At 46.3% G+C, this 16146-nt stretch overlaps 1 protein-coding gene across 2 annotated transcripts in view; it reads right to left on the bottom strand.

Annotated features, from left to right (window-relative positions):
• The window catches only part of LOC115080506 (diacylglycerol O-acyltransferase 1-like), a 129954-nt gene that overhangs the window by 45127 nt on the left and 68681 nt on the right, over nt 1-16146 (bottom strand). For both annotated transcript variants that reach the window (XM_029584707.1, XM_029584706.1), the window contains exons 9-10: nt 13887-14012; nt 5857-5940 (exon numbers count right to left, since the gene is read on the bottom strand). In XM_029584707.1, coding sequence (XP_029440567.1) covers nt 5857-5940; nt 13887-14012 — 210 coding nt within the window. The remainder of the gene's footprint in view (nt 1-5856; nt 5941-13886; nt 14013-16146) is intronic.

Here is a 16146-nt window from a genome sequence, read left to right as displayed (position 1 = left end):
CAACAAATTCCAGAGTTTAATTGTGCGCTGAGTGAAGAAGAACTTTCTCCGATTAGTTTTAAATGTGCCACATGATAACTTCATGGAGTGCCCCTGAGTCTTTCTATTATCTGAAAGACTTAATAACTGATTCACATCTACCTGTTCTAGACCTCTCATGATTTTAAACACCTCTATCATATCCCCCCTCAGCCGTCTCTTCTCCAAGCTGAAAAGTCCTAACCTCTTTAATCTTTCCTCATAGGGGAGCTGTTCCATTCCCCTTATCATTTTGGTCACCCTTCTCTGTACCTTCTCCATCACAATTATATCTTTTTTGAGATGCGGCGAGATGAACAAACCAAAAACAGAAGTATGCTGAAAGGATTATAGCTGAGCGGAAGACTCTCCCCCTCCAACCCGGGTGGGTTCTGGACTGATCCGTTGGTACTACAGGAATGAAAATTAGCAGGTAAGAACCAATTTTCCTTTCCCTGTACATACCCGGGTCAGTCCAGACTCCTGGGATGTACCAAAGCTTCCTAGAGAAGGTGGGACCTGGAGAGTCCTGCTCGCAAGACACCTTCACCAAAAGACCAGGAATCAAAAATTCCCAAATCCAAACAGTAATGCCTTGCAAAAGCATGCAGCGATTTCCAAGTCACAGCCCTGCAAATCTCCTGTGGAGTCACTAACTGAGCCTCCACCCATGAAGCCGCCTGAGCCCGCAAACCCTCAGGGACTTGACGGCCCTTGAGAATATACGCCGAACCAAAAGCCTCCTTAAGCCACCTGGCAATCGTTGCTTTGGAGGCATGGGTACCCTTCTTTGATCCGCTCCATAAAACAAAAAGATGATCAGACTTCCTGAAATCATTAGTAAACTTGAGATAGCGAAGCAAGGCCCTGCAGACATCCAACAGCTTAAGCTCCCGAGCATGCTGCACAGAATCTTCCAACTCTGTAAAAACTGGGAGCTCAATAGTCTGATTAACATGAAAGGCAAAGACCACTTTCAGGACAAAGGAAGGAACTGTATGCAACGTGACTCCAGAATCGGATATTTGAAGGAACGGGTCCCTGCACGACAAGTCCTGCAATTCAGAAATCCTCCTGGCGGAACAGATGGCCACAAAGAACACCACTTTGAGAGTCAGATTTTTAAGGGTCGTTCTCAGAATTGGCTCGAGCATCACACAATACTCACAGAACTAGATTAAGGTTCCAGGGGGGACAGTCCTACTGCACCGGAGGACGCAAATTCTTAACTCCCCACAGAAACCTCTGTACATCCGGATGACAAGATAAAGAGTACCCCTCAATCTTCCCTTGCAAGCAAGCAAGAGCCGCTATCTGTACCCGAAGAGAATTAAAATCAAGGCCTTTAGCCAAACCCTCTTGTAGGAAAGACAAGACATGAGAAATCGAGGCATGAACTGCCTGTATCCCTCGGTCGGTACACCAAGCCTTAAACACTTTCCAAACCCGAACATAAGAGAGAGAAGTAGACTGATGCCTAGCCTGCAAAACAGTAGTGATCACCAGCTCTGGATATCCTCTCCGCCTCAAGCGACGTCTCTCAAAAGCCAAGCCGCTAGACAAAAGTGATCTGCCTGGTCAGAAAATACGGGACCCTGACAGAGAAGATCCAGAAGATGGCTGAGGCACGGCGGACCGTCCACTACTAGACTGACGAGATCTGTGAATCACGGTCGGCGTGGCCACTCCAGAGCTACTAGGACCACCTTTCCAGGGTGTTTCTCTATGTGGCACAACACCTTGCCTACTAGAGGCTATGAAGGGAAGACATAAAGCAAGATCCCCCAAGGCCAAGGCAGTACCAGAATGCCAACCCCTCTGCCCCGCACTCCCTCCTGAGGCTGAAAAACCGAGGAGCTTTCGCATTGAGCCGAGTCGCCATCAAATCGACGTGAGGACAGTCCCATCTCTTCCGGATGAGCCGCATTGCAGAATCCGCCAATTCCCACTCGCCTGGATCTAAGCTCTGACAACTGAGAAAATCGGCCTGGACGTTGTCGACATCCACTATATGAGACACAGCTAACTGCACAGCTAACTGAACCAAGTACAGTTCTGCCCAGAGAAACAGCTCCTGAGCTTCCAGGGCCACCCCACCCCTGGCTCTTGGTGCCGCCCTGACAATTGATGTAAGCTACCGTCATGGCAGAATGACCCTGAACGAGAGGGAGGAATGCTCGAAGGGCCAGCTGCACCGCCCTGGTCTCCAACCGATTGATAGGCCACGAGGCTTCTACCGCCGACCAAGTGCCCTGGACCGACTGCCGCTCGCAGACTGCCCTCCAACCAGAGAGACTGGCATCGGTAGTGAGAACCACCCAGTCCTGAACCTCGAGACTGACACCATGCTACAGATTGGACAACTGTAGCCACCACAAGAGGCTGCTCCGTGCCGATGCATCCAGCAAGACCGGTAAATGAAAAGCCTGTGACAGAGGATTCCACCTCTCCAACAGGGCCCTCTGAAGTGGGCGCATATGTGCGAAGGCCCATGGCACCAATTCCAGCGTTGAGGCCATCGATCCCAGAACCTGCAAAAAATCCCAGGCTTGGGGCACCCTCAATGCCAATAAGTGGCGAACGTGTGACTGTAGCTTGATCATTCTCTCCTCTGTGAGAAACGCTTTGCCTTCCCTCGTGTCGAAACGAGCCCCGAGATAGTCTAGTGTCTGGGATGGCTCCAAATGACTCTTCGCTTGATTGACCACCCAGCTGAGAGACTCTAGCAGACAAATGACTTTCTGAACTGAAGAACGGCATCCATCCAACGACTTCTCCTGAATTAGCCAATCATCGAGATAAGGGTGCACCAGCACCCCCTCACGTCAAAGAGCTGCCACCACCACCACCATTACCTTGGTGAACGTGTGAGGAGCTGTGGCCAGTCCAAAGGGGAGAGCCTAAAATTGGAAATGCTGACCTAGCACTGCGAACCTCAGAAAGCGCTGATGATCCGGACGAATGGGAATATGTAGATATGCCTCCATCAGATCCAGGGAAGCCAAAAACTCCTGAGAGCTCACCGCCGCAATCACTGAACGTAAAGTCTACATGTGGAAGCGTGGTATCTTTAAGGACACGTTGACTGATTTGAGGTCCAGGATGGGTCGAAACATACCCTCCTTTTTCGACACCATGAAGTAGATGGAGTAACATCCCCTGTCCCGCTCATGCGGGGGCACTGGGATCACCGCCCCCAACTCACGCAACCTGTGCAAAGTCTCCCAAACCACGCGATGCTTCGCCGAGAACCCGCAAGGGGAGACTAAGAATAGGTCTCGAACGGGACGTGCAAACTCTAACGCATAACCGTCTCTTATCAGCGAGAGGACCTACTGACCCTGCGTAATCTTGGTCCACTCATCATAAAACTCTGCCAGACGGCCCCTATATAGGGAACGGTGGAGTGAACCGGCCTCGCTTCATTGGGAGGACGTGACCCCAGTGGGCCCCCCAGCCGTGGGGGCCCTGAAAGGTTTTCGGCCACTGCGAAAGGACTGACCCCAATTCGAACCCTGAGATTGAAAGGATTTCTGTGACTACGACCCAACGGGACCTCTAGAAGGATAAGATTGTTTACCGTCCCTAAAACGTGACTGGGCCTGAAAAGCCTGATGATTCCTAGGCTTCTCTTCTGGCAACTTGTGTACCTTCGTTCACTCAACTGCTTTATCAGCTGCTCCCCAAACAACAGACAACCTTTGAAGGTCAAGGAACCTAACTGGGCCTTAGAAGACACATCCGCAGACCAGTGATGGAGCCACAGCAAACATTGGGCCGCCACCGCAGAACTCATAACTCGAGACAGCAAACGCACCAAATCATAAAGGGCATCAGCCACATATGCGACCGATGCCTCAACGCGATCTGCATTCGACGTGTCAGATGCAGGTAGCGTTTGCCCATCCTGAAAACTCTGAACCCAGCACAAACATGCTCTTTGCATAAAGCCGGAGAAAATGGTGGCCCGCAGCCCCAAGGCCGCCCCCTCAAATATCCTCTTGAGATGAAGCTCCAACTTTCGATCCTGAACATCCTTAAGTGCTGTGGCCCCCGCCACTGGAATAGTAGTTTTCTTAGTGACCGCAGAAACTGCCGCATCCACCTACGGAAGCGCAAAAAGCTCCAAGGTTTGTTCTGGCAAGGGGTAGAGTTTCGACATCGCTCTACCCACCCTCAAGCCTGAGTCTGGGGAATCCCACTCACGTTCTACCTATTGCTGCACCGACCTATGATAAGGAAAGGCAGGAGGAGGAGCCCTAAGACTATCTAGGACAGGGTCCACCCATCCATCTCCAGAACCTCCTGAAGAGCTTTCAAACCAAGTTCCTCAAGAACTTGAGGAAGAAGGGGGTCCAACTCCTCCCTCCAGAACAAACGGAGAATCTTGAGGTCATCACCCTCTGCCACCGAAGGTGTCCCCATGCCATCTCCCTGATCCAAGTTCGGGGACCCCAGATCCTGTGCTGCCAACACTGTCGCTGCCCCTGCCAGAGGGATCGGGACCGCTAAGCCTCCCGCCGCCGCCCCCCCCCCCCCAGACTAAGCAAAAGCGGGACCCCCGCATCACGCGACCACGCGAACCCTGACTCGGTTCCCGGAGGCTGCAAACATGGACCCCGAGGTGCCAGGGGCAACTGTGGGCGCCCTAAACCTTCCTGCTATGCCAGATAGGCCTGGTGGAGTAGGAGAATAAAGTCAGGGGAGAAGGGGCGCGAGCCCAGAGATAAAATCAGGACCTGGTCTCCCCCAGGACCCTGAGGCAAAGGGACCTGCTGACTAGCGCCTCTGGAGAGCCCCTGCCCCTCGAGGGGGCCTGGATGGTCCGGGAAGAGCCATGGAGGGAGATCTCCCACCCATCCAAAAATGGCGGCACGTGCAAATCTGGCACCAAAATGGCCGCTGCTCCCGCCTCAAGGGAGCCGGCAGAACTGGAGTCAGCAGGGGCATTTAAAATTGGCCCGACCGCGGCAGCCGTGCGCTTATTAAAGCGCCACCGTTTAGAGACTCCCGGGAGGAGGGAGGGCCCTTCCCCCCCGAAATGCAGCCAGAACAGAGTCCGACCAGACCGAAACGCGCCGGGACTGCCCCATATGCGCAGCAAGCCGAGCTGCGAACCATGCCGAGGAAACAGAACAGAAAAACAACCAGAAAAGAAAAAGAAAAAAATCTAACAAAACAAGGGGGGGGGGGGGGAAATCGCCCCAGAGCCTTACTGCCTGTCTTCTTCTGTTTTTTTTTTCTCAACTTTTTTTTTTTTTAAACTTTAACAAAAATAGCAAGGAAGTTCCTCTCCTAGAGCTGAAAGGAGCTGTCCAGCTCAGATCAGCCACTAAGCAATAAGGAGAGAAACCCCTGAAGAATTAAAAAGGGCTGAAAGCCACAAGACCGGCCTTGTGAAGGGAGGGATCTGGACCACCAGATTTACCCCCTATGGAACAATTTGGACCTCAGCTGGTCCACCTCAACCGAACAGAGAATGGTTCCCAAAGGAACCAGTCCCCTCGGAGGAAGGCTCACCCAAAGAAAAAGGCTAGAAAAAAAAAAGGGTAAAAAAAGAACTGCAGGTTTATGCACCAGCCACCTGCTGGAGACAGAGAAATACTGAACTACTGCAGGTGGCACCAGGGTTTATCAAGCAGCATCAGCGAGGCTTTTCTCTGACTCCATCTGCTGGCAGGGATGAATAAACTTAGGAGTCTGGACTGATCCGGATATGTACAGGGAACAAACCATCTCTACTAGGTATGACATGGTGAATACTAGCACCAACCACACTGCCTCCCTCTCCACTGACAACTATCAAGAAGAGAAAACCCTTGGATAAAAGGAAGTTACCTGGTACCGTGAGGTTCAAAGGGTACATGACCTGCTTCTGTCCTCTATCGCACCTTTTGTTATGTCGTGAAGGCGGATCGGTTCCTAATATTCAAAATGGACAGAGTCAAGCCAATTCTAGAATCCAATGTAACTCATGCGACAAACTCTGAATGGGACAGGAGACCTGCCAGAAAGAAAGAATCAGGGCAAATACACACCCAGCAAAATTTCTATAAAGTTAGCAACCCTCCAACAGTGTTTCTGAGCCAGAGTCACACAGCCACAGAAATGGCACCAATACTACACCACATAAATCAAACTTGCTATACTTATTTATTTATTTAACAGCTTTTCTATACCGACATTAAAGTACACATCATATCGGTTTACATAATAACAAAAGGTGGAAAGTACAAATAACAGGGGAGGGGGGGTGGACAACCGATAGGCAAACAGTATGAGGTTCCATAACAGCGGACCTGACAAACTAAAATAGCAAAGAGAAACGGGAAAGATGGAGCAATAGGTAACAAATATAGAAATATTCAAAGTTTATACAGAGGACTTATCTAATATATTAGTGACCTTCATATAGTGCCACTTATGGCTTTTTGGCTTGTGTCAGTGGTAAGCCCTGAAAAAGCACTAGGGCTTTATAATCATGAGATCACTAACTAAGCAAAATTCTAGGATCCTTCGAAGTGAAGTTATCATCACTTAACTGACATCAGCCACTGTCAGTTAAGGGTATAGCACCCCAACCGTGACAGGTAGCTTCACAGCATCGAAAATGTAAGTACAGGCTGAGCCTCACTCTGACTCTAAAGGATCCATTTTAGAACCACCATAGAATGTATTTTTCCTGTTATTATTCATTATCATTATGTTGCAGTAATTCATGTTTAGCGTTAGCTGACTGCATCGCCAGAGTCTCACAAGAAGTAGGTGTTCCTAACATTTCTTTTTTTTTTTTATTTATCAATTTTTCATTTATACAAACAGGAACGTTTACAGCATTTCTTAGTTCTAGTACATCATATAGAAAAAACAAAAAAAAAGAAAAGAAGAACAATTTGTTTCTATACTAGTCCAATGAAGTATTGTAAGCTTATTTTCCTTCTCCTTTAATATAAAGAAACAAAAGGATCTCTGGCCATTGGAACACTGTTTCTTACTTAAACATCAAACAAATAGGGAGGATAATACAACCTACTTATCTACTTGCACCTGAGCAGATTGGGGGGTACTAGCTTCATTTCTATATTTATCTAGATAACTCCTTAATTGTTGGGGATCATAATAAATATATCTTTTACCATTGTGTTGCATCAAGCATTTACAAGGGTACCTAATATTTATCTGGGCTCCTATTGATTGTGCTTCTTGACATAATCCCACAAAAGTTTTTCTACGGGTTTGTGTATCCTTCACGATATCAGGATACATCCTGACCTTTTGTCCATAATATAATTTATTATGATTTTTAAAAAATAAGCTTAGAACTAAATCTCTATCTACTGGATAAATAAATGATACTGATAAAGTTCCCCGATATTCTAATTGTTCTTCAGTTGGAGCTTCTAAAAAAGCAGTAAGGTCCGTTTCAAGATTTAAATTCAGGTCATCTATTTTTATTTCCCTTATATATCTTGATGGTGAGGCAAAATTAATTAATTAATTAATTAATTTTATATACCGGTGTTAGTAGGGACATCACACCGGTTCACATTTGAACTGCAGCTTAGAAAGTACATCATAACAGGTAATGGGAACTGGGAAAGGGATAACATAAGTGCAGCATGGAAAAATAGGTTAACAAAACAGCCAACATCAGATGAACATAGAGATCCTTAACAGCAGGATAGTGGTATATTACATAGATGCGCATGGGAAGACATTTTTGTGAGTAGGGCTAAATCTTAGATAATGATAGTAATGTTCCTACCATTTCTAGTAGCCACTTGTGTAAATTATGTAATAGTATCTTAAGGACATTCTTATTCATTTTGCACAGTATTATACAACAAGAAAACAGTCCACTGCCGTCCACTTATACAGATACCGAGTCACCCTGAAGAAGGAGTTTCCAGCTCCGAAACATTGCAGTGTCGGCTTGACTACGGAATGTTAACAAAGTGGACTTTTTTTCAAAGATAAGTACATTTGATAACTTCACTTCGAAGGATCCTAGAATTTCACTTAGTTAGTAACCTCATGATTATAAAGTCCTAGTGCTTTCTCAGGGCTTACCACTGACACAAGCCAAAAAGTCATAAGTGGCACTATATGAAGGTCACTAATATATTAGATAAGTCGTCTATATAGCAAGTTTGATTTATGTTGAGTTTTGATTTCATGCTATAATTCGGGTATTTTTTTGAATAGTATATCACCAGTACTACACTAGCATGTTCCCTTTTTATTTTCTGACAGGAGGTGCATAAGAGACTGGAGGATATACTTTTTCAGGAGCTCGGCAGTGATCAACATAAGAACCCATATTGTATTGCTCTAATGTGAGCAGTGGAGGTAAACAGAAAGTCTTACCTCCTGTTGGCAGACATAGCTGTCAATTATCCAGCTTTCTGTTCAAGGCATGTTTACCTACTAGTCTGTGCTATAAACTAAGGGGGTCAATAATCAAAATATGTTCAATGCTTTACTTAGGTGCCTAAGTTTTAGGAAGTTTTTCAGCCATATTTAGGTGAGTTGAAAATGTTTCCAAAATTTAGGTTCCTAAAATTTAGGAAGCCAATCTTAAAAAAGAGGAGCTTCTAAATTAAGAGCTTATTTTAGCTAAATTTAGAATCCTAAGTTTTATTTATTTTCTTTGAGGAAAGGCTGAAGAGGTTAGGGCTGTTCAGCTTGGAGAAGAGATGGCTGAGTGGGGATATGATAGAGTTGTTTAAAATCATGAGCGGTCTAGAACGGGTAAATGCGAATCGGTTATTTACTCTTTCAGATAATAGAAGGACTAGGGGGCACTCCATGAAGTTAGCAAGTAGCACATTTAAAACTAATAGGAGAAAATTATTTTTCACAATGCACAATTAAGCTCTGGAATTCATTGCCAGAGGATGTGGTTAGTGCAGTTAGTGTAGCTGGGTTTAAAAAAGGTTTGGATAAGTTCTTGGAGGTGACGTCCATTGTTATGAACCCTCCTGTAGCGGTGCTACGGGAGGCTCCTTACCTCTTCCTGGAGGCTGCTCCGAAGCCGGGGTCTCGCCTGCAAACTATCTGGGATTTGCTCCAGGGCCTGGGAAGCCTCAATGTTCTTGGGGCCTGCCTGAGGCTTGCTTGTGTCTGCATGGACTTCCTGGTTTGGACCACACCCTTCTCCTACGGGCCGGCCCGCAGCACTCCTCCTTAGTTATAGGGCCAGCTAGGTGTGGCCCATCCAAACTCCTCCCTGGGAGTCGCCTGTCTGCAGCCCTATAACATGACTTCAACTTTCAGTTAGCCTTGCCTTGCATCGGAGTTACTTTGTCTCTGGAAGCTCCTGCTGTCCAGCGCTCCGACAGGCCCTTGTCTTCTTCGTGGAGCTCCTCGTCTCATCTGTGTCTAGAACCATGTCTTCATTGCCTGAGGTCCCTGTCCAGGTGTCCTGGTGTTTGATCTTCCTGATGTCTGTTCCTGCAATGTTCCAGCTCTCCTAGTCCTCCAGGTGACCTTCATGAGGGTAAATCCATTCCGTTTGGTTCCTGTTCCCGGTCACTGGAGCCTTTGCCAGCTGGATTCCTTCCCTGCGCTTGTCCCGCTCTCCGCTTGGTCCGTGACCAGTCTCCTTAGGCTGTGTAGGGCGTGCTGTGGGACAGGGTGGTCCGTGACCAGCCATTGGGTCCGCCCATGAAGGTGGGCTGTGTAGGGTGCCCTGAGAGACAGTGCCAATGTCTTCCTTCCCAGCTTCTCGTCTCGTCTGGACTTCGTCAAGTTCTTCATCTCTGATGCCGTTGCATCTGCCCTAGTGTCATGTCTTTGCTTCAACCCTAGTCTGTGATGCCATCGCATCAACCTTGGTGTCATGTCTTCGTGTCAAGGCCTCCGTCTGCCCTCATACTCAGGCCAGCCTGCTGCTCTATGCCAATTCAAGCGGCAAGTCTGAAAGGGCTCGGAACAGTCGGAGGACCGTTCCCCTACCAACATCATCTGTTGTTGGCTCTGGGAGCTTGCAGGCCTGGCAGAGAGTAAGACCGTGTTCTGCAATGCTGGGACACGTCGCCAACCCTCGGTTCATTTCTGGATCCATCTGGGGTCGGGCTGAGGCCCAAGGGCACACTAAACACTCTTTTCTAATACCATTAACTGCTATTAATCAAGTTGACTTAGGGAATAGGTCCTTAGGTCAATGGGATGGAGTCCTCCTCTTCTCTTTGGAATCAGGAAGTACCTGAAGTAGAATCCTTGCCCTCTTTGCCCTGGTGGTACAGGCTCGACCGCTCTAGCCATTAAGAGGGAGGAGAGCTCTGTTAGTAATACCTCCTGATGCGCTACCAGCCCTCAAAATGGGCAGGGAGGGCAATTTGGTGGGACACGCAATAGGTTCATTTGGTACCCCTGACAGATGATGAACAGAACCCACTGGTCCGAGGTTATACTGGGCCTCCGGTTCGCAAAGAACTGCAGCCTTCCCCCAACCGGAAGGTCCATTGTTTCAGGTATGGACCACTGGCTTACACTCCCCTACAACAGCCCAGTCAAAATCCCATCCCTGGAATTGATTGAGAAGCTGGCTCGGGCTTGGGGGCTTTCTGCTGCCTTGGCCAGCGCAGGAGCCCTGATGGTGTTAACAGGAGCAAGGAAGTGGAGGATAGTACCTCCTTTGGCAAAAGAAACTCTTCCTTGGCTCCCGACTCGCTGGCCTCCTGGATGAAAAGGACGGGTCCAGAATACTGCAGAGAATTGTTGAAGGGTCCTGTGGTGGGCCCAAAATTGGGCTACAGCATCCCTCACCCTGTCTCCGAAGAGATTCTCTTCAATACATGGCACATCAGCAAGTCATTCTGGTACATCTAGTCAGAAATCCAAGGCCCGCAGCCATGCCATTCTGCGGGTACCGATTCCTGCTACAGAGACTCTCTATGCCATCTCGAAAACATCAAAGGTCGCATAGACCTCATGTTTTCCGCACTCCAGGCCCTTATGCACCAGAGACATGAGGATGTCCTGCTGCTGTTGAGGCACCTGCTTAGCCACTTCCTGCACCTGCTTCCAAATGTCCCGCAAATACTGGCTCATGTAGAGCTGGTAAGCGGCAATGTGGGTAATAAGCATGGTGCTTTGAAACACTTTCCTCCCAAGAGCGTCCATCGCTTTATGGTTCTTAAACGAAGGTGCCAAGGAATGAGTTAGAGAGCGCTTGGCCCTCTTGAGGGCAGATTCAACCACCACCAACTGGTGGGGCAGTTGAATTTGACACTTATTTATTTATTTATTTATTTAAAGGCTTTTATATACCGGAGTTCATGTACTAGTACATACCACTTCGGTTTACACAGAACCAATATTGGAAAATTACATCAAACAAGTGGGTATAAAATAACAAGGCTAACTTCGTAGGAACTTAGAACTTGAGGTAAAGGAGAGAACAGGACCAAGTGGTAACAGATCAATGTAAATAGCTAAATAATAAATACAAATTCTTACAATGAATACAAATGCTTACGGATTACAGTCTTCAAAATCTAAGTTTACATCTTCAGAATAATGTTTAAATCTACAAGAACTAACGGTTACATCTTCAAAGTTTGTAGACTTCAAAGCTGAGGTTACATCTGACTTAAAAGGTATTGGTGTAGCATGCTGTAAATTTAACGATTGGGAATATGAGACCAAGAAATACAATTAAGAGTTGCGGCATCAGACATCTGGTTAACGTGATTATGAAATGCGTGAATGAGTCTAGTTCTGGGACGTGGCTCATCACTTATCAAATCTGGCAGCCTTCTGGACGTGGTAAAATCTGTCTGCCTTCTTATTGACAGGAGGCAATGTGAGGGCGTGTTCCCACATCCTCAGCAGCAACTCCTTAAGGATCTCATGTACCAGGACTGCCACAATCTCCTTAGGAGGCTTCACGAACTGAAGGATCTCAAGCATTTTATTCCCGGCATCCTCCTCTGTCAATAACTGAAACAGGATGGCTTCCGCTATAACCCTCACAAACCTGTCGAAGGTCAAGTCCTCAGATGGAGACTTCCTTCGCTCCTCTGGAGGAGAAGGGTCTAAAGAGAAACCCTCCGAGCAGGACTCCAAAATGTCAACCCCCAGGGGTCATAGGGTTCCTCATTCTCACTGAAAGCAACAGGGGATGAGTCCCTAGGTGTTTGGCATATGTCCAGAGGTTCAGGCACTGGTAGAATTGGATAGGAGGCGGCAGACCTTGGTGTCTCCACTGGCCTTTGTGGAGCTTCTTCCTCGGAGGAACCGGCGATGACCATCGAATTAGGAGAGGGAGATCTCAGTGCCCTGCTGGGACTGGTGGAGACCATCATGGACCTCCGGCACTGACAGAGGCATGGCACTCCTCACCACGGGGTCACTTCGGGGACATCGTGGCAAAAATCGGTACATCCCCATGCCTGGCATCGTGCATCGATAGGGACCGGTACAGATGCTTCTTTGGCGTCCCTCGATGCTCATCTCTGTCCTTCCCTGGTGCCAAAGCTGACAACGAGGATCCTGACGTCTTGGCCTGGAGGAGATAGACCATGGTCGGTCTCCAGCACACCTGTCTACTGGTGACATCAATGGAACTGATGGTCCCACCGATGTCGATGGCTCGGTGTCCGTGTGTGTGACTTCTTGGTCCTTCGCTGCCGATGCCAATAGCACAGATTTCTTCAACTTAAAAGAGTTGCTCCATCTTGTCGAGTCAAAGTCGATATTCCTTTGGGATCATCTGGATGCATAAGTGGCAACCCCAGACATCATACGATTCCCCTAGGCAGAGGACATGTCTCATGCGGATTCATTATGGACCTGGTCCTCGGGCACTGGGGACATTACAGAAAACCGGCCATGAAAGATTAAACAAAAGGGCACTAATGGAAGACGATGGTTGCAGGGCATTGATAGCCGACGGGCACCAATGCATCACCTCAATGGGGGAATTGACCACGAAAGGAAGCTTACCCTAATCATCAAACCCTGACTAGGAGACACTACGGGAAGGCACCGAGAGGGACCCGGCGATGTAACAACAAGAAAAAACCTGTGAAAAATGTGAGAAAAATGAAGTTTTCCACATAGCCAAAAAACCAGCCAAAATGAGATCACTCACACCGCGGAAACAGAGAGACTGGCGAGGGACTCCGCGTGAACATGTGATACTGGGCATGCTCATTATGCCTAGTCAAAGTTCTAGAAACCTTTTCCGCATCGGGCTCTATCTAATGATGTCACCCATGTGTCAGAACTACCATCCTGCTTGTCCTCAGAAAAATTAAATAATAAATAAATAATAAAAGTTTGGGATGTGGAAAGCTGCTGCCTTAATTAGCTTCTGGATACCTAAATTTAGGCCTGCAATTCATTTTCCAGATTTAGGCATGTAAATTAGATGGCTAGTGCTGAAAACCAGAGCTAGGTACCTAACTTTTGTTCTCTGCCCTAACTCCACCCCATAGCTGTCTACGTTTTAGGTATTTAAATTTGGATTCCTAGTGAAATTTAGGTGCTCAGCTCTAGTCCAATTTTCAGAGGAGTTCATTTAGGAATCTAACTCCCTAAATTAGGCACTTGAAAACTGAGTCCTAAATAAATAACAAGCAATATACTTCCAGATCTAGCTGGATTATTGCCGCTAAAGAGCACTCACATAGTATTACATTTCTGTTGCAGCCATTCACAACTGATGTGCAGTTCTTTCTGATGGGGACATGATACATCCTCTCTTCCAATAGTAACAAAGTTTGCCAGCAAATAAGGACATTTTGGCCCTCCTAATTTGTCCTACTACCCCTATATACTGTACTTTTGTCATCACAGACCCTCCTCCATCTCTGGTCATTTCCCTTCTTGTATCTGTCCAAAGTTCTCAGCTTGCTGACCTAATTTTTTCAGACTTCCTCGAGATGTTCTGGGATGCCAGGTTCTGTACCAGCGGTTAACCTCATAGTAGGAGTAAAGCTTGAAGACCAGAATAATGGATAGCAGCAGGATGAGCATTGATCCCACTGAAAAGGCAGAGAGAAAATGCAGATCAAGAAGAGGTCTGGACCAGTTGGAGATGAAAAGGGTCTTTAAATGGGCAGGAGCATTCAAATTTATTAACACAAGTTCTGTAATCTGTCAGGCACATATTCAGTAAGCCAGCAAAATGACAAGTTATCCAGATAAAGTTAGCCAGATAACTTATCATGAATATTCAGCGGGACAAGTCCTTTGCTGAATATACTTACCTAAAGTTATTTAGCTAGCTTTAGTCGCATATATTCTAAATATATCCAGATAGATGTCCAGGTAAGTTTACCTGGATAGGTTTAACCCTACTCCGCTATATTCAGAATATAGCTGGGTACCTTGGGAAAAAAAACAAAAACCTTCTGGGCTTTGAGGCTAGATCCCCCAGCCTCCCACCCCAACAAAATTCTTAAAGGTATCGTGGGTTAGCACACGATCTCCCTCTCAACCCCCTTAACCACTAAAATGTTTAAAAAATGCAGGATAAGACAGACCCCCATTATTACATGTAAATTCAGTGCGCCCCCTCCTGCCTCCACTACATCTCCCCACCAACCTGAAACCTCAGCATCACCCTCACCCTCCCCTGACACCCCAAACCCTAGCCAAGAGTACCATACTTTCTTACCTGCTCCTGGCTGACAGCACAGCAGCATTTGTTTGCAGTCAGAGCAATGATGGAAATGGCTGGGAGCAGATAAGACAGTACTATACTCCTGGCTGGAGTCTGGCAGGGTCTGCAGGGGAGGGTGGAGCTGAGATTGTGGGTGGATGGGGAGAGAAGGGGGGTTGAGGGACAGAAGGAAGCTTGGTGAATTTACATGTAATATCATGGAGGGTGAGTGGCTAGCCTCGGGTTGCTATGATCCACATTTTTTTTTTTTATATTTTGCTGGTTAGTGGACTCAGAAGACTTTTTGTATTTATAACTTTTGAAATACAAATTTGAATAATCCTGTCCAGAAACTAAAGAAAAAACAACTGAAAAACTAAATACCATAAATAAAGGAAAGATTTTTTTTTTTTTAAATATTGACCTCTGAGTGTATATGCATTTACAGTCATACACCTGGTACTTAGGATAAGGTAAGAAATCATACTAAATGTCAATACAATGCACATTTATTTATTGAAGAATATGTCTGATTAAGATAACCAAGAATACCCAGACTCCTCTGCTGTACTGGCCTGTCAGAGGTGAATGAACTTTGAGAGACTTTCTGACTATCACAGATTCAAAGGATGCAGAAGATTTTGGGAAACTGGTAAACCCTGCAAAGCCTATAATTATAGGCCAGGAAGGCATCAATGACAGTATTTGCTTTACAATGCAGAGAAACTGAGTCCAGGATGCAAGCTTTTATCTTGCAGATGCAACAGAAACCAATGTGAAAAGGAGATCTTGTGAGGTGACAGTTTTGAATGAATCCTGGTGCCAAGCTCTATTCAAGACCCAGACTGTGAGGTGTTTACAATAAACAAAGAAGAACAACAGAAGACAAGAAGAGAATACTTGCATCAAAGCCAGCATGATACAGGAACTTGTTTACAGTGGGAGGAGAAACAGGGTTAGAAGAATTCTTAGTTGAGGGAGGTCCTCACAAGCATTTCCTATACAGGATAGATTGTCATGACAAACAGTATCATGTGTTTGTGGGCGGTTACACTTTTCTGGAAGCTTCGAGAATGTTGTATTTTGATTATATAAGTCAGAGCATGGCAGAGCTTCACGGAGATGCTAGTTGGTATAGATAGAGGGCATATTGCATCTCCCAGAACACTTGTCTTTGCCTCTTTTTTAAAAAAGCCAAAATAAACTAAATTTTAAAACCTCTTGCTGAATTGCAGTGTTCTTGTGCCCTAAGCTATGAGTCCCAAAATTAGACATTATTTATTTAAAATATTTATAATCCCTCATGCTAAGCGGATAACAATATTTATTTATTTATTTAAAAACTTTTCTATACCGTCGCTAAGTCATGTACCATCGCAATGGTTTACAAATAGGCACAAAATAAGGTATATATAGGTAGTTTATCGTACATTCTAACAAGTGCCAATTAAGAACGGTTACAATAACATTAATAAAATCAAATTTTTGGGTAGTGGTAGATTAGTCCATGAAAG

Source organism: Rhinatrema bivittatum, chromosome 19 (genome assembly GCF_901001135.1).
Source record: "Rhinatrema bivittatum chromosome 19, aRhiBiv1.1, whole genome shotgun sequence".
NCBI lineage: Eukaryota > Metazoa > Chordata > Amphibia > Gymnophiona > Rhinatrematidae > Rhinatrema > Rhinatrema bivittatum.
The sequence above is the reverse complement of the archived record's forward strand: the minus strand, read 5'-3'. Positions and strand labels throughout refer to the sequence as shown.